Source organism: Taeniopygia guttata, chromosome 5, assembly GCF_048771995.1.
Source record: "Taeniopygia guttata chromosome 5, bTaeGut7.mat, whole genome shotgun sequence".
NCBI lineage: Eukaryota > Metazoa > Chordata > Aves > Passeriformes > Estrildidae > Taeniopygia > Taeniopygia guttata.
In genome coordinates this window covers 43043321-43061863 of record NC_133030.1, presented here as the reverse complement: position 1 = coordinate 43061863, position 18543 = coordinate 43043321, and the positions used below count along the sequence as shown (strand labels likewise).

Below are 18543 nucleotides of genomic sequence, written 5' to 3'. Positions count from 1 at the left end.
AACAGAGGAGAAACAGTGTAGCCTAGTTTGGGGAGATAATTTGTTGGTTTCATCTGCTTTCTAGTGGACAGCTGTGTGTATCTTGCACTTTTGTAAGCAAGAAGGGTCCTAGGTGAGATTAGTAAATGGGAACAGACAACAAGACCAAATGTTTCAACTTACAGGGATGTTTAATAGGAATTTCAGTATAACACCAACACTTTTGGACCTAGTTTTCTCAGAAAGCTTTGGCAAAGAGCATTCAGTGCCCTTCAGAATCACCATGCCTTGATAAAGCAGCCTGAATATGTGCTGCCAGCCTTGAGCAGGGTTATTCTTTGCTGGCCCAGTGCTGTAAGGTCCTCATCACACTTTCAATGTTTCTAGTGGTGGTGACAGATGTTTCATTGAGTTGCAGAAAGTGAGCTTGGGCTGGTGCTTCAGGAAGCATTTTTGAGGTGGTGAGAAGAGCTACTGGCACAGGAAAAATTGGCTATAGAAGAGTTTTCTGTAGTGCCAGAGCCTTCTCTCTTTTGGCCAGGCCACAGCATCTCATCTGATCACTGGGCTTGCCAAGACACAGAGGAAAGAATTTGACTTCAGTGGTTCACAAATTACACAGGTGCCAGTATGTCCTTTCCAGTCCCTGTTCTGGAAGCAACTCCTCCATCTCCAGTTACATGTGAACACTCTAACATGCTTTATTACTTTCTCAAGCTGCAGCATATTTCCCAGGTTCATTTGTATCATTTTCCTGGATTGAACCTGGTTCCAAACATAATAGTATGCTGGCTTCATCCCCATTCAGCATTCAGTTTGAGAAGAAATTATAGGCATGGGCAGTGGAAGAGAACAGGCTGGGGCCTTGTTTTGGTTACAAGATCTAGGCAAACAACTGAGTATTTTTTTGAACATTTGTACAATAAAAAAGTATGACTAGGGAAAGGTAACTCACAACAGGTGTGATTCCAGAGGTCTGAAATCTTGTCAGAGGGAAGGATGGAAGGAAGGAAAAAAGAGAGATATATTTCCATTTCAAAGCCTCCATTGTTACACATGGATGGTGAAACTCTAATTTGAAGATTTAAAGATACCTGGGGTCAGGAAGAAATGGCACCCAGAATATTTTTATTTTCCTCTATATACAGGGATGCAAGAGAAGCATTATTTGCAGCTGTACCACGTAGACAGAATTTTATGTTGTTTCATCCCAAACTATAAAAACAAATAATGATCTGAAGAAACACAGCCACTCTGGAGGAGGAGACAGTGGCTGTTTCACTAACTATTACACTATATAACATTAACACAATAAAACAGGACAGACATCAAAAACCTCCCATTATCCTGCATAAACACAGTCTAAGAACATAATATAGTTAACTAGCTTTGAATTCTAGAGATATACTAAATTCAGTACTTTCAGATTTGTGGGAAATGTCCTGGGAACATAAAAAAGATCACTTGTCCAATTGGTAATTTTATTTCTCTTTTGAAGGGTTCCATATCCACCAGCATGGGCACAACTTTACGATGAAGTGATGAATTTTAACAAGCCTTTCTGGATTCCAAGTTTGCCTTGGTCTTTTATCAAAGGGCTCAGCAGAGTTTATGCTACTTTGCTGTGAACCGTAATAGTAGCAAATGAAGAAGATAGTGAAGATTTATATAGCTTTATATTTAATATGGGGAGTTTCTAGAAGGAGTTTGTAAGTAGGGACTGTTGCCCAGGCTCCAAGCTTTGGCCAAACAGTTCTTGGCAGGCTTCAGAGAGGGTGGTGAAAATGCAGCTTTAAGCCATCCTTACATCATCCCAGGGCTGTCTCCCTGCCAGCGTGGTCCCTTGTGTAAACTGTAACACCAGCAGAGCTACTGAATTTTGCAGGAGCTACCACTATACCAAATAAACTACTCTGGTAGCTGGTAATCCATGAGAAATAGGCTTGGCCCAGCCGTTTCTAAACTGTGTGCCTTCACAAGGACTCAGGAATGGGCGAGCCATTGCAGTCTTTGCAGTGGCTGCAAACCAGCTGAGGCTTTGTCACATCTGCACTGGCTGATGTGCAAGTAGCTGGCTGAGCTGCCTCACAGACTCCACTGCAGTGATAATGTGGCAAAAAAACAGCTTTCAGTGTCTGGAGGATCTGGCCCTCTGTATGCCTGTGTGTGCATATGCAGATGCATGTGATGTCACTGAATGTCCCCTGCTCCCTGCAAAGGTCACTTTGTCTGAGACTTTTCATTTGCTTCAGAATAAAGCAGCCTCGAGAATGTAATGAAGGAAATTAGGTCTGAAATTTGTTTCATAATATCCATTAATTGCAGCACCAAGCTAGGGGGAAAGCATTCAAATCCCTCTCTGCCCTCTTGGATAGAATTCTGTTTGTAGCTCTGTAATAATCAGCAGACATAAGTGTCTGCTACAACTGAGTATTTTTGGTACCTAATTGGCACTTAGATACTAATGTGATAGGAGCTTTAGAAATAGCTAAAGCAGATAAATATTGCTTCTTTCCCTGTGTGTATGTCTGTCTCGTCTGTGTGAAGCTGTGTATTAATGTGAAAAATTCCCTGTTGATTTTAATGGAATGCATCTCTCTGTAGAGAATTTGCTTCTTTCAAAGCTGCAGTAATGTATAGAAGGGATAATTTTTTTGTGTGTGTGCTGTGAACATCTAGAACAAATTCCCAAGGTATTTCTGCAGAAACTGTGAATGCTCCCAGCTTGCAAATGAACTCAAACCCTTGTTAATGTTTACAGTAAAACAGCTGTTCTCAGCATTTCTCCCTGAGCCTCAGCCACTTTAGCTTTACCATACTCAGCCTTACATCATAGCAGCTGCAATAATAAGAGGCTGAAAGAGGTCAGAAGCAGCCAGTCCTGCTAAACCACACCTTTGTTTAAAAGAGATTTTTGGATTGTAAAATATCTCAATTGCTAAATTTTTCAGCCTGACTAGACTCCATGCATGGGCTGTGTCTTCAAAGACCTAGCTCACTAAAAGCACATAGGCACTGCAGAGTAGAGCAGAACACAGGCTCTTTATACATTTTCCTGGGAAACTTTCTGTAGATCCAGACTGGGAAATGTTCCAAGGCTTCACAGAACTAAAGATAACAGTAATAAAAAAATGGACTGGAGCACACTGACTTTTAAATGAAATAGCTGAGCCTGGTACACTTGCATGGAAAAGCCTTCATAATTTGTGCAGCAAGACTACTAATTTACACAAATAAAAGTAAGATCACAACAGATTACTGACTTTTAACAATTAGCAGGTATGAAAACAAACAACATTCTAGGAAAATAAAAAAAGCATCTTCATGTAGGTTGCTTTCAAGACTGTATTTTCTTTGTAAATATTTGTGATTGCTCAAATAATACATGCTACTGGATATGTTTAATAAAAATAATTAGGTGTTAGCAGAATGTAAAATACGCCATTGCCCTGCTCAGTCTTCTTTTCAGAAATGAGGGGGCACAATTTTTGTGCTAAGTATGAAGTGTATGGTCTATTGAGTTTCTACAGTGTTTACATTGTAGAAATACATGAATAAATAGGAATTCAAAGTAAATTTAAGAACATTTTAACATTAGATATCCTACATGTGATTTACTGAACCCTTTTCTGCTCAGTAGCAGAGATAGGTGGTTTTTAGCATGTAAAAAATGTGTTCATTGCTGCTTTATTACATTACATAGGAATTGAATAAAATATGTCGTTTTTATTTTACTGACAATAAAAATTTGAAAATCAAAGTAAGAAGAAGATAGGATTTGTACAGTTGAAAAAAATCCAAATAAATTTATAGGTACAAGGGGTTATTTTAACAGCATTTTCACAGTTAAAACTGAGTGTGAACATTGCATTCACATGACAAATACCACCTGTGACACCAACAGCAACCTTTACTAGTCTTGTGATTCACAGAGTGATGTCGCAGACTGTGAGATAATGTCACTGATGTCCTAGATTATGGCAATAGGTTGTGATAGAGGGGCTGTCACAGCTGGACTGACTACTTATTGAGTTTAGCAGATTCCACAGCATGTTGCCATCAAAAGGACTTGAATCCCAAATGTGCTTTACACACAAGAAAGAGAAGAAGTAAGCAAAGGAGGCCACACAGAAGAATTTGTAGCCTTCATTGGTACAGGTTCTTCTAGTTGATACTAGATACTTTTAATTCAGAGGGACTGCAAATTCCATTGATGCATTGTAAAGACACTGTAAAGTGGAAATTACTGTGTCAAAATTGTAATAAATTGGACCATACTTTCAGTAATTACTCATAATGATGGTGAATTACTTGCCTTGAAATAATTATTTGAGATTCTTATGATTTCAGGCTGTAGTTGTATGAGGTACTGAGCAGCAAAACAAAATATATACCCTTTCCTAAAGAGTGTAGAGGCTAAATGTACAAGGACTATGAAAAGTATTAACATGAGATGTAATATTCAAGCAAATTATTTGAAGTAACCATAGGTACAAATGATATTCCATGCTTTTATCACAATATCCTGTACTGCCTGGGGGAGAACCCCAGCTCCCAAAAAAGCAATTTTATGTACCTTCATACATATATATTATGTATACATCTATAATATGTACATATATATTTGTATACATAATTTAATGCCGAGTGCTTTTAAAATATGCACATATCAATGACATAAACCTTTTGTAAATACACACCTGAGCTAAATATTACTTAGCTGTGTGCATTTTTCTTTGAGTTTCACTGGTGCGTTCAGAGCATGATCAGTTTGTGTCTTGTGGCATAAATTGTCACTTGAACCCCTGAATAAAAATATTGCTTCCACTCTGTCATAAAGAGAGAATATATTCTGACTGTTGCTCTAGGTACAAATGTATCTGTCACATTTGAGAAGGCAAGAGTTGAATACATGTTTCTGCTGTCAGAAATGCAGCAGTTAAACCCTAAATAATATCCATAGGATTAAGATCCAAGTACTCTACAAGAAATCTATATGAAGTTATCTTTCCACATTTCCTCTCTATCCGCTATCATAGACTATGGAAGATAATTTAAGAAGAGCTCTAGTATGTATGCTCATTATCTCCATTTTCGGATAAGTGGAGCAAACAGCTTCACCCTAACAGATTAGTAGCAAAATAGTACACATTCCTCTATGCTAAATGAATGAAAAAAGCAGGATTGAGTCAGAATGGGGGCAGAGGGAGAGAGACAGGAGGATTTTTTAAAATAATTTTCTGAATAATCAGGAAATCCAGTGAGACAAACAGAGTGTGTAGAGAACAAGCCAGAATTATCAAATTACCATGACAACCATAGGCAAGAACCCAGAGAGAATCAGGTAAAGATATTACAGTAGAATTACAATTAACTTCACATTTATTAATTTATTTTTAAAAAAATAATAATCCCAAGCAATCAGGAAGAAATATTTCCTTTGGCCTAGCTCATTGTGGTGCAAAGACTTGTGAAATACGGCCTTGTTTGTAATTTTGAAATTGCTTCGTAAATGTATATAAGTAACTTTTATTTTGATTTGAATATGCTGATAGTTTTAACCATCAGAATCTAATGTCAGATACAAAACTCATAATCACATATGCTTTAATTTGCTTGAAAATATAAGAGAAAAGAGAATTTAGAAAAGGTAGAGGGAGTGTGTGGGTATGTGTACACACACATAGCATGTATTTCTCTGTTACTCCTTAAAAATTCTCTCTTGTATGTTTTTCAAATGACTACTTTCTTCATTCAAATCTTTGATTAACACAAAACCAAAAAGCTTTAAAACTTAATACAGTAAAAAAATAAGTAAAACCGAAGTGGAGTGAAAGTCAAATAAGTAAGAGTGGTGGTGTTTATTTAAAAAAGCTACAGGTTAACCAGCAGGTGGTTAATCAGATTATCTGTTGAATATGGCTTGACATTCTGTTTTAATACTTCATTTCATATAACACTGTTTACGTATATTCGGAAGATAGATGTATACAGTTCTGAAAGGCAGAGATCCATGTTTAGAGACAGAAGGGAGGATTTGTTCACATGGGGGTGATGGACTTTTTTGCCCAGGTTTGAACAAAGCTCTCAGACTGTTAACACTTGAGTATACAAAAAAGATTCCCCCAGTGCTTTGTCTTTTCTATTGTTTTATGCCACTATCTGAATGCAGATTGCATTTTGCATGAGCGTGTAAACATGCCCATATTGATATTTTTAAATGCCGCCCTAAGTTTGCCGTGTGGTCAGGGAGAGCAGTGATGCACTCCATTGTTCCCTGCTATGATGTCATGCTCAGACTTCGCCCTGGTTAAACAGGATTCAGTTTACTGCTCTGCAGCAAAATGTCTTTAGGGAAGACAGATCTATTGCTGTAACAGAGATGGAAAGAAACAATGTGAAAGACAAGCAACAAAAAAAAAAAAAAAAAAAAAAAAACCAAACAAGAGAAAAAACAACATAGGGAAATGAGTATAAATTCTGACTAAAATATTTGCTGCCTATATTTTTCTCTACACCTTTACAGAAGTAGATATGCACTCTCATCTATACACATACTCAAACAGTGCATAGCTCAAAGGTGTGTTTATTTTAATCTTGGGAACTAGGACAAGCTGAAATTCACTCTCAGGACTTGCATCATCACTAAGATTGCTCTTAAACATGCAGTCTTGTATCACACTGTTCATTCTTTTTATTCACACTAACCACACGTGGAGTGCACGTAATGGGTCTAATCCTGCTAGCTGATGTTAATCCACTGATGTTAGTGAGAGCTAAAGACATCAGGCATGCTACAACATCCAGTGGTAAATTAATTCTTTTCCACAGCAGCTGAAAACTCTGTGTGGGGATAGTGAGGGGAAGAAAGAGGATATCCTTTTAATTATGTTGGGAGATCCTGAGCTAGAAGAGGAATCTTAAGGGACTGAGTGGGGAGAAGGAGGTCCTTACTTCTCACTTCCTCCCTCCCTCCTGGCTTTCAAAAAAAAACCAAAAAAAAAAAAAACCACCAAAAAAAAAAAAGCACCCCACACAAAAACCAGAACAAAACAAAACAACAAACAAAAAACAAAAATAAGCCCCAAACCAAAAAGCCCTGGGGCCAGTCCTTCCGGAATAGGGACAGTTGGCAGGTATGTGTTAATCTTGTTCCCAGCACTTCAGAGGAGCCACGCACAGAGGCTCACCCTGTCCTTTCAAATCAGCGCTTCCTGTCCTTCAAGAGTTAACCTTCTCTAGAACATTTTTTTTCACTATCTCAGAAAGAAAAAAAAAAAAACCACACACACACACGAAAAAAACCAACCCAACAAAAAAACCCCAAAACCCAAAAACCCCCCAAACCCAAACCTGCAGAGCTGAGAGGCTGCAGATCACAAGGCCATTCTGATAGCCTCCTGTCCCCATGGCAACAGCAACGGCATTTATCAGTTCCTTATGAGAGCAGGCACAGCAAATCTGCATTGCACATGGCAGCCTTCCAGCCTTTCAAATGAAAGAGCACTTTGAACTGCTGCCAAGTGTGGAAGGAGCAGAGCTGTCAGGACTGCTTAATGCTGGCAGTTTGTACTTGGGAGCCTTTCAGTTCCCAGAATCCTTCAGCATGGCAGCCTGCCAGGTACTTAGCGGAAGCTAAAAACTAACCCCCAGACCATTCACTGCAGTGCACTCAAAATTTTCCACATGTACCATGTCACAAGTGCAGACTGTACAATGAAAGCAAACGCCTTCTGCTTGGGATTCTAATTTTATTAATAATCTAGGAAAAAGCAATCAGAGATTAACTGGCTGACAGCACTACGGTATAGCCACTGTTTATAACTAGGGGGGTGTATGTCAAATGTGTATTTCATCCCTTAGAAATAGAATTAGCTCAGACAACAGGGGCTGCACAGCCCTAAATCTACATGCAGTACCTGAAAATGGAAAGATTAGTGTTAGCAAAAGGGAGAGGATGGTTATTTACAGTGGAGTGTTTTTAGCAGTCATTATCAAATGCATAGCAATTAGATGTGAAAAAGAAAAATAAAACAGTATTACTGGCTGGTAACTATTTTTTGCCCTTACCCTCTGCATTTTGATGACATTGTGAGAATCTTGGAAGCTGGCGAGAATCATGGAAGCTGGCTGATGAGTGTAGCAGAGATACATGGCTCTTGGTGGGTTTCCTTTCAGTGGAGAGTCTTCATGTGAACTTTTTATTGTTTTGCATTACCCAGAGCACAAGGGCTTCTACTGGCAGAGGAAACAAATTGGCACAGTTCTGCTTTTTTTTTTTTTTTTTTTTTTTTTTAATCTGCACTGAGATCAAGGGCAAGGGCTTCATTTTCCAGCACTAGTCATAAGCCTTTAGCACAAATAGAATGAAAATTGTCTGTCGCTCAGGCAGTTGGACAGGGTTCAGGAAAACTATGTCTGGCACTAATTCCAAAGGGAGGAAGGTTTGGTTCAATCCAGCATCATTAATTTCAGTAAACTGTTTTCACTAGTCTATATCCCACTGTTCAAGAGCTGTTTATTATCTTTTACTAAATGTTGTTTTTTGGAGAACAGAGTAATGAAAAATACCTGATATTACTTACATACATAAGTATACTCTCATGTGTATGTATACACATAAATAGATATGGTATGTGAGGCTGTATTCTTTTTTTTTTTTTTACTTTTCTCTTTTTCTAAACAATTGCTTGTTTCTTACCTTGCCTTCCCATTACAAAACATATTTTTAATGCCAAATATAAAATAGTAAAAATAGCCCAGAAGGCAAAAGAGAGACAGAAAGAGAGTGTGTGAGAGAGAGAGAGAGAGAAGAGAGAGAGAAAGAGAGAGATGAAAAACCCTGGAGCAAAGACAATCTCAACAAATTTGTGAGTTTCACCAAAAAACCAAGGAAATGTAGAGCCTCTTTTTCACCTTGCAGCTATCTTTGGCTGCTGCTTGAAGATTTGACTTAATTCACCCAGGCAGTAGTGTCTAAAAGTAATACACCAAGACAGTTAATTTTGGCACTTAGTCTCCCTTAGGAATTTTACCAACAGTCTTTGTAAGGAAAGTAAATGATCTTTTTTTTTCCTCTTGGTTTCTCCTCATGGCTCATCTTGATATGTGCTAATAAAAGAAACTGCCCCCACCCCCCCCCCCCCTTCTATTCTCACCATTATCCTCTGTCCATATCATCCTTCTTTCAATAACAATATTAATCAGCACTTGTAACATGGTCTTCGAGAAAAAGCGGGTTTGGTCTTTTCAGATGGCCTAGTTAGAGAGGAAAAGGAGGTAATGCTGAGTGAAATAACTTAAAATAGTGTCAGAATCTTTTTCTTTTCTTTCTTTTTCTTTTCTTTTCTTTTCTTTTCTTTTCTTTTCTTTTCTTTTCTTTTCTTTTCTTTTCTTTTCTTTTCTTTTCTTTTCTTTTCTTTTCTTTTCTTTTCTTTTCTTTTCTTTTTTTCCCCCCTTTCCCACCTCCCTCATTTTTTGGAAAACACAGTACAGTTTTGTTCAGTTCTCAAGTGTTATTAATCACTGGTGGAGGCCAAAAGCAGGGATATTTTTCTTGGCAGCACGTTTTGATAAACAATCTGTGTATGGGGTGAAGGGAGGGAGGAGCCTGTCTTGCTGGTAACTAAGCTAATGTTTGGCAGATTCTTAACTGCCACGAAAGTGCAAGTGGCTCTCAGTGGGAATAGCCTTAAAAATGTACCGATTCAGTTGATTCATTGTTGTTGATTGTTTACTACGTCCACAGGATGTAAGATGAAAACAGTCCAGGAAAATGTAAAAATAACAACAGCAGAGGCCCCAGCTATGCATATCCCAGCCTAAAACACACTGCCCAGTCGTTAGTCCCTTGCAGAGTGAGCAGAATTAATTATAGGTGTCTTATTTTGCACTGTAAGGTTTGGCAAAGGTTAATGTGTGGAAATCTAGGCTCCCAGGCAGGTTTTCAAAACTTGAAGACAGCGGTAGGAAAATCGGTGTGGGGTGGCTCTCAAAGAGGGACCCCTCTCAGCGCTTGCCGAGGCAGGAGCCAGAGGCTGTGCCGGGCCCGGGGGAGCCGCCGCGCTGCACACGGGGCGCGGCCCGGCCGCGGGCAGGGCAGCCCCCGCCCCGCTGCGCCCTCGGCTCCGCGCTCCAGCGCCCATGTGGAAATGGGACCGGGAAAAGCAGAGGAAACGAGAAGCAGCGTCCGTTAAGAAACGCGTCTTAAGAAGAGTTCCTAGGTGGAGACACAATAAACTCTGTATGTCAGCAAGACTCACTACCTGAAAAATAGTAGGAAAAAAACAGAATTATAATGAGATGAGAACTGAAATGATAAACAGAAACATGTAACTATTCCTATTCTTTGTAACTGAGTGTTTTGACACTTCCTGGCAGCTTCTAGTAGAAGACAATGTTGTTTAACTTTTAATTTGACAAAATTATGCAACTTCTTCCTGAAGTGTTTGTGTTTTGATTTGCTGAACACACTCTCTTTACCACCAAGTGCTCTGTTCACTGCTAATCTCTGCATTGTTTTGAAGCCAGTCATTTGATTGTGACGGATTTTATTTGCTATTCTGAGGTAAATCCATGTAAATTACACTTTCTGGAGTGTGCTACCCTTCTCATTCTTGTATTTTTTTCGAGCTGTAGCTGCTGTTTTGATCAGTAAAGAAAGCGCCATTTCTGTAAGTGCCTGCAGAAGAGCCAGCTGCTCTGATAGCTGCAGTGATCAGTGCCAAAACTTCTTAAAGCAAGCAGGAAAGAGTTAAACATATAGCCAGGCTGTGAGCGTTTAGAGCCAGACCAGACTGTTCATTCCCAAGCTGCTGAGATCATGGGCTCCTAATTATTATCACTTGCAAACTTTGGGGCTGTCTTATATTCTGCATAATTAACACTGGACAGCTGATCGATAATCTGCAGTACTCCTCTCTCATCCAGATCTACAGTAACCACCGTGTTTTGGGACCTCATGTCTGGGAGTGGCACGGAGCAGTGCCTGGGGTGCAGCCAGGCCACCTGAGTTTTGTTGCTTTGTCCTTCATGGTGTGTTGCACCCTCTGCTTTCCATACCTGCTGATTGCTCTAGGAAAGATAGTGGCCAGCTCCTGCACACTGTATTTTGTATGATCATTTTGATTCCTTCATTTAAATTGATGCTTCACCTGCTGTTTTATTGTTACACAGACCCATATGTGCATGTGTGTACTATCAAATAAAAATATGGTAATAGGAATAAAGGAAAAGGGGTTATCAGGTGTCAGTATTTATCCTAGGACTGAAAGGATGGAATTAGTAGATTCCACTTCTGATTGTGAAAATTATAGTCCTTGTCCCTTGAGACTACTGGCAGGTGATAAACTTTGGGCAATTTCTGTGGAATCCTTAATGCTGCATCCACAGTGCTGACTTGCGTTCCTGCACAGAAAACAGTAGCTGGGTAGCAATTGCTTGCAGCCACAGCTTCGTTCCTCCTTGCAATCTACTGCTTGGGAAGTTCTTACACTATTTTTTGTTTGTTCGCTTCTTTCTTTCAGTGAGCCAGATTAGACATCTGAATGGATTAATTGTTTGGGCTTCCTCTTTGCTTCCTCCAAAAGTAATATTAATTCTTGGATTATTTCAGAGCTAAGTAAACACCAGGCATGTTTAGTATAAATTCAGCAAGACCAATCTGATTGCTCCTGTCCCATCACTTGCATGGCAAAGAGAAAAGGCAGAAGGTGAGCGGGAAAGCTTGCTGCTACCCTTGCAAGGACAGTGTTGCCATAGATAGGGAAGCTTGTTACATTGCTACCGTTTAATCTATTTTCCCCTACCCAGATTAGATTGATACTGACAAGTCGTTCCCTGTGAAGGTGCCACAGCGTGGCATTTATTTGCATTTACATTGCAGTTCTCTTCATCAATCAGCTTTGCAGAGATCACTGCTGCTGCTGGCCATATTGTTGCTATGCTGACACTTCATCCTTAAGTGCTGCTTGCGTAATGGTACAGTACGTGCCCATGACCAAAGTTTAAATCAAAGTTTAATCATTACGGAAAGACAAACATATTTCTGCAACTGTGTATCCTGCAAGTAAGAGTAAAGGCAGTTTGGTCGGGTCACAGATGCTAATCTCTCTCTTTTTCTATTCACAAACTATAAAGGGAGTTGACAGCACCTGTAAATGGTTTTCTAAGACTAGATTATATCTAAGGTGATTATTATTTACACCCACTATAAAGACTGCTCTTGTGAGCCAAGAAGTTTGTTCCTGTGAGGTGAGTTTACCAAAAAAGGGCTTTCTTGCAGGAGGATTCAGTGGATCGAGGATCCAGGGTGAGGGGTAGTTCAAGCACATGGAGTGCCTTGTCATGTGTAACCCGGGGACTGAAATACAGTCAGGATATGTTGCAGTTCTGCATTCTTAGACATGCGGCATGAAGGGAAAGCAACTTGAGTTTTTTGAGCAGAGGTTGACCACAGCCCAGTTCTGCTCCTCATATGAAGATCAATGTGAGGCAGTAAAAGGATAGGAAAGGAGCTGACATTCCAGTATGAATCAGAGGGAACACATGCTTATTTAGTGAAGTAGAGACATATTAATGTAGAAATCCTGCAGCCATCACTAAATCACTGTGGCTGGAAGCAAAGATTTTACTTTGACCAGCTTTCATCTGCCATACTTCTGTGAAGCTTCTGTAATGTCCACAGTTTAGGTGTGAAATTTTTAAGGGTGAAATCCACTCCCCTTTAGCGCATCTTCTTCAGCCAATTTGCATACAAGAGACTCACATAATTCAAAGACTTTTCTATCTCTGCTTACCCGCCCCTACAAGCTTCCCCTGAAAATGAGTCACTTTGTCACAATTGATTTTCTAACTGTATTTTATCTGGTCCTACCATTTCTGTAACTTCAATGTGTGCATTTCATTAAGCTTTCCCTATAAAATAATTCCACACACGTATAATCAGACTCATTTGCCAGTTTTATAGACTAGAACCAGATACATATAAAATGCTTTGGACAACTAAAAATGGAAATGGCACATATTGGTGATATGAAATTAAATATTTAAAGGAAGGGGTTTTCTTGTCATGTGAGTTCCAAAACGTTATTAATCGAATAGAAGATGTCTTTCCCCGTTGGTGCTGCATGGCTGCTGAGCGTGCCGGTGTAAGGGAGCCGTGGCACCCCGCCATAGAAACACTTAAGTCCTTTTAAAGCACAGAGGGAAACCTGCAATGGACGGGGATTTCGGCGTTTCTAGCAACAAAGGAATCAGGAAGAGATACTGAAAGAAAGAAATCCACCCAACACAGCCCAGCTGGGAGAGGTTCCGCGTTCGCCGACTGCTTCCCCCGGCCCCCCCGCTGCGCGCTGTCTCCGCGGGCACCCGCGGCCGGCTGCGCGCCAGTGACGCGATGCCGGTGGCCGCCCGCGCCGGGTCCCGGCCGAACCGCGTCCTCGCAGTAACACTTTATTATTCTTTGGACGCAGGCAGCGATGTCGATGTTTGCAAGAACGGCTGCCGACTGCAACGACAGCAAAAGCGGGTTCTGCAGAGCCGTTCCTGGCCAGCACGGGCACCGGCGTGGCCGCGGGGCCGGGCGGGGAGCGGGCAACTTCGGGGATCGCGGGCGGGAGAAGGAAAGCTTCGGGGGGGGTTTATTTTGTTTTTCTCCCGGTGAAATGAATTCTTGGCTTATTTGCATGAACCGAGGTTGTTTTAAGTAATTTGACTGTTAACAGTGTTATGCAAATGTTAGCTAGCTATTTAAAGGGAGAAATAGAAGGAAAAAAAAAAGAGCCGTGTGTTCTCACAACGCCGGGGAAATCCTATGTCCCTTTACATTAGCGAGATGAGATCACAGAGATTACTCACTCACCTGCCTGGCCTCTCCTACACCCTTGAGCAATGCACAGCACTATCTTTCCCAGCCCAACCTTAAACACTTGGCAAACATGGCTGGTTTAAACAAATCAAAAGTGGAAGAGCTTCTGATGCAGTCACAGGCTTACATAAACTGTGTCATTCTGTCACTAGGATCACTGAAAGAGAAACACGAAATTGGATATTAAGGCGGGATCCCCCATTTGCCTCAGCAGTCGGAGCGCACGGGAATCCCACCGACAGTCGCGGTGGCAAAAAGCCGCGCAGCCGTCACGGAAGTAAAGCGGGACGAACCGCGGGCTTACAAAATCCCGAAAGCGAGACATCTGAACTTAGAAAGCGCAGTCAGGGAAAAAAAACAACCAACCAACCAAAAAAAAAAAAAAAAAAAAAAAAAAAAAACCCACCACCACCACGACGACGAGTGTGCATGCGCGTCCTGACCGCGGTGCCGCGGCGGGGGGCCGGCAGCACGGCCGGGGAGGAGGGTGAGGGCGCGATCTGGCGTTCAAGTTTCCAAACATAGCCGGCAGCGCAGGCTGCCCGCGCCCCGCCGCGCTCCAGCTGCGGCCGCGCCGGGGAGGGCGCGGGCAGCGCGCCGGGCATGCGCGCCCCGCGCAACAAGTGGGCTCTGCGCCGGCGGCCGGGGGGAGGGGAGCGGGGCGCGGGCGCTCGGCGGTGACGCGGGGCCCCGCCCGGGTGCAGCCGAGCCGGGAGCACGGCGCGGAGAAGGGGAGGGGCGTCGCGGCGCGGGGGGAGCGCGGCGCGGCGGAGGGGGCGCGCAGCCACACGCGGCGGCGCGCAGCACCCCGCGCTCGGACTGCGAGTAGCGGCGAGGATGTGAGTGAGGAGCAGGCGGCGCCGCTCGCCACGCTGCTGCCGCCGCCGCTGCTGCTGCTTCCCGGACTGCCACAGCTCCGCCAGCCCTCAGGGAAGCCGCCGCTGTCGGGATCGAACAGCTTCGTGTGGGTGCCCCTGTCTTGCTCACGGCGGTGGATAGGCACGTACCGAACTGCAAGCTCACGAGGCAGCCGTGGCGGGTGGAAGGTGACCCCCCCCCCCCAATCTTCCTTCGTGCACCTCCGCCTCCTCCCGGAGGAGGAGCAGCAGCAAGCGGAGAGCTAGAGAGCGCAGGGAAACAGAAGCGGCTAGAAAGCGACCCCCACCCAGCCAACCCCCCGGAGGAGCAGTGGAATCGTTTCCCACCCCACCAGGGCAGCAGCGACAGGACCACAGGTAGAAGAAGCCATCTCCGGCAGCAGGAGCGAACTAAAAGCGGACGATCCCCCTTGCTGAAAGGGGCAACAGGATCAGGTACGGAGAGCCACCCCCCCCTCCGTGCAGCCCGCGGGGGAAGACTGAGCCAGCCCCTACCCCGGCGGCAGCGGCAGCAGCTCCCCAGCCAGCAGCACCATGTCCGCCGCGCAGGTGTCCTCGTCGCGGAGGCAGTCATGCTACCTATGCGATCTGCCCCGCATGCCCTGGGCCATGATCTGGGACTTCACGGAGCCCGTCTGCCGGGGCTGCGTTAATTATGAGGGCGCCGACCGCATCGAGTTCGTGATCGAGACGGCCCGGCAGTTGAAACGGGCGCACGGCTGCTTCCAGGACGGTCGCTCCCCGGGCCCCCCGCCGCCGGTCGGCGTAAAGGCAGTGACGCTCTCCGCCAAAGAAGCGGCGGCGGCGGCGGCCCAGCAGCAGCTTAACCATGTGGATGCCACCTCCAAGGCGGCCTCGGCGGGGCTGACCCAGTCCAGCCTGGACCGCTACGGGCTCAGCGCCGCCGCGGCGGAGCAGCGCAGCCGCTTCGAGTACCCGCCGCCGCCGGGCAGCCTGGGCAGCAGCCATGGCGCCCGCCTGCCCAACGGACTGGGAGGCCCCAATGGCTTCCCCAAGCAGCCTGAGGACGGGCCACCGGAGCTGAACCGGCAGAGCCCCAACTCCTCCTCCTCCTCTTCCTCCTCCCGTCGCGGGGCGCACGGGGGGCTCGTGTCTGGCCTGCCCCCGGGGGCCGCCGGCGCTCAGATGAACGTGCCCCCCAACCTGCTGCCGCAGACGCTGCTGAACGGCCCCGCTGCCTCCGGCGTGGCGCTGCCTCCGCCGCACGGGGGCCTGAGCGGCCGCGGCGGCGGGGGTCCCCCCGCTCCCTCCGCCTCTTCCCAAGGGGGCACCTGCGGCGGCGGTGCCGGGGGAGGCGGCGGCTCGTCCTCCGAGGCCTGCGGCAAGCGGCCGGGCTCGGTATCCAGCAGTGACCAAGAGCGGGAGCTGAAGGAGAAGCAGCGCAACGCGGAGGCGCTGGCCGAGCTTAGCGAGAGTTTGCGGAATCGCGCCGAGGAGTGGGCCAGCAAGCCCAAGATCGTGAGGGACACGCTGCTCACTCTGGCCGGCTGCACCCCCTACGAGGTGCGCTTCAAGAAGGATCACGCCCTGCTGGGCCGCGTCTTTGCCTTCGACGCCGTCTCCAAGCCGGGCATGGACTATGAGCTGAAACTCTTCATCGAGTACCCTAGCGGCTCCGGCACCGTCTTCTCCAGCGCCTCTGGCGTGGCCAAGCAGATGTACCAGGACTGTATGAAGGACTTCGGCCGCGGCCTCTCCTCGGGCTTCAAGTACCTGGAGTACGAGAAGAAGCACGGCTCTGGCGACTGGCGGCTCCTGGGGGACCTGCTGCCCGAGTCTGTGCGCTTCTTCAAGGAGCTGGTGGGCGCCGACATGCTGCCGCAGCCCTACCTGGACGCCAGCTGCCCCATGCTGCCCACGGCGCTGGTGAGTCTCCCGCGGCCGGGGGCCGGGGCCGGCGGGGCGCAGGGCACGGCCGCCGCCTCTAGGGGACCTGGTGGTGGCGGCGGCGGCGGCGGCGGCGGGGCGATGCGCAAGAGGAAAGCCTCTCCTGAACCCTCGGACTCGGCCGAGGGGGCTCTGAAGCTCAGCGACGAGCAGCAGCGGCAGCAGTGGATGGCCAGTCAGAGCGAAGCGCTCAAGCTCACCATGTCGGCCGGGGGCTTCGGGGCGGTGCATGGCGGGGGTCCCCCGCCGCCGCCGCCCCTCGGGCCTCACTCCAACCGGACCACGCCACCCGAGTCCGCCCCCCAGAACGGACAGTCCCCCATGGCCGCCCTCATGTCGGTGGCCGACACGCTGGGCAATGCCCACTCGCCCAAGGACGGCAGCTCGGTGCACTCCACCACGTCCACCCGCAGGAACAGCAGCAGCCCCGTGTCCCCGGCCTCGGTGCCGGGCCAGCGCCGTCTGGCCTCCCGCAACGGGGACATGAACCTGCAAGTGGCCCCTCCTCCCCCCAGCACCCACCCCGCCATGGACCAAGTGCACCCGCAAAACATTCCGGACTCCCCCATGGCCAACAGTGGGCCCCTGTGCTGCACCATTTGCCACGAACGCTTGGAGGACACCCACTTTGTTCAGTGCCCCTCTGTGCCCAGCCACAAGTTCTGCTTCCCTTGTTCCAGAGAAAGCATCAAGGCCCAAGGGGCGACTGGTGAAGTCTACTGCCCCAGTGGAGAGAAATGCCCCCTAGTCGGTTCCAATGTGCCTTGGGCATTTATGCAGGGCGAGATCGCGACCATTTTAGCTGGGGACGTTAAAGTGAAAAAGGAGAGAGACCCTTGAGTAAGAAATCCAATCCCTTCAGACTCCTGAAGATGTAGAATTGTGAATATAACAAACTGCAAAAGTTAGTCTTATGTATAGACATTATTTTCGTCGTATGTTTCTATATTTTGAAACAAAGGTATGTACTCTTCTTCATTTGAAGGATAGAGCTGGTTTTTGTTAAACAGAATATAATATTGTTTGGTTACTACATAATACCTGTTCTCATTTCTTTGGCAGTGTGTTGGCTAGGTACACAGTTAATAGCCCTTAGCGATTACCTGCTGCTGGTGTGTATTTTTGTAAATGTATGCACTTCTCTGAAAGAAGAAGAAAAACACAAAAGACAAAAAAAAAATTTTTTTTTGCCAAGGCCAGTGTTGATGCCTAAAAAATTGCTACAAAAATGGTGACAGCTTATGTTTTACAAGCCCTGAGTGTTAGTCTTTCACCTTTTTTTTTTTTTTCGTTTTTGGTTTTTTTTTTGTTGCAAAACGGTGGGGTGGCTGTGGGGGGAGGGTGTTTTTTTGTTGCAAGTTTGTAAGGAAAATGTTTCATTTTGTTTCTATTGATCTGAACGTTTTTTAATCTTCATGTGTTTTTTGTTTTTGCTTTTATTGATGCACGGATGCTTTTGAACAGTAGAGCAAAATGCTGTACATGAGAAACATGCTCTGTTTGTCCTTTATACATTTCTGTAGTTAACAGAACACTGTAATGTGCCTTGGAGCTTAGTAAATTGTAATAAATTCAATTGATATTAATACTTCTTGAGTAGCAAGTTTTATTTTTCCCTAAGCTTAGGCAGTATGCACAAGCCGTGTTGGCTTTTTAAAGGTCTCCATTATACCAAGAGTCTGCAGTTCGTTGTGATAATTGTGGCACTTGTATGCACATTTTCACTTATATGTAGTAAGATGACGATGGTGTTATCAAACTTACTTAAATCTTGGCACTGTGCCTATTTACATTTCACCTTTAATGTTGCAGTAACGGTTGCTGACTAAGCATTTTCTATTTACTGTTCCTGCATCTCATTTCCTCCTCCCTTCTCCTCCCCTCCAGTAGCTCTCCAGCTGCAAGCTGTTT

The 18543-nt window shown here is 45.4% G+C and overlaps 1 protein-coding gene and 2 long non-coding RNA genes across 3 annotated transcripts in view; 1 reads left to right on the top strand and 2 right to left on the bottom strand.

Moving 5' to 3' along the window:
• The window catches only part of LOC140684315 (uncharacterized), a 41072-nt gene extending 26831 nt beyond the window's left edge, over positions 1-14241 (bottom strand). The window contains exons 1-2 of the long non-coding RNA XR_012056430.1: positions 13841-14241; positions 8050-10244 (exon numbers count right to left, since the gene is read on the bottom strand). This is a non-coding gene — a long non-coding RNA (uncharacterized lncRNA). The remainder of the gene's footprint in view (positions 1-8049; positions 10245-13840) is intronic.
• Positions 152-8042, bottom strand: LOC140684316 (uncharacterized). Its single transcript, XR_012056431.1, has 2 exons — positions 7333-8042; positions 152-6350 (listed from the first exon to the last, which is right to left on the bottom strand). It is a non-coding gene; the product is annotated as an uncharacterized lncRNA (long non-coding RNA).
• Positions 14242-14497: 256 nt separating the features above from the next.
• IRF2BPL (interferon regulatory factor 2 binding protein like) lies at positions 14498-18220 on the top strand. Its single transcript, XM_002199983.7, has one exon. It carries the CDS (start codon positions 15259-15261, stop codon positions 17470-17472), a length of 2214 nt encoding a protein of 737 aa, XP_002200019.3. The 5' UTR covers positions 14498-15258; the 3' UTR covers positions 17473-18220.
• The last annotated feature ends 323 nt before the right edge of the window (positions 18221-18543 follow it).

Excerpts from the sequence above, each read along its gene's own strand:
- IRF2BPL (XM_002199983.7), top strand. The coding sequence starts at position 15,259 with ATGTCCGCCGCGCAGGTGTCCTCGTCGCGGAGGCAGTCATGCTACCTA.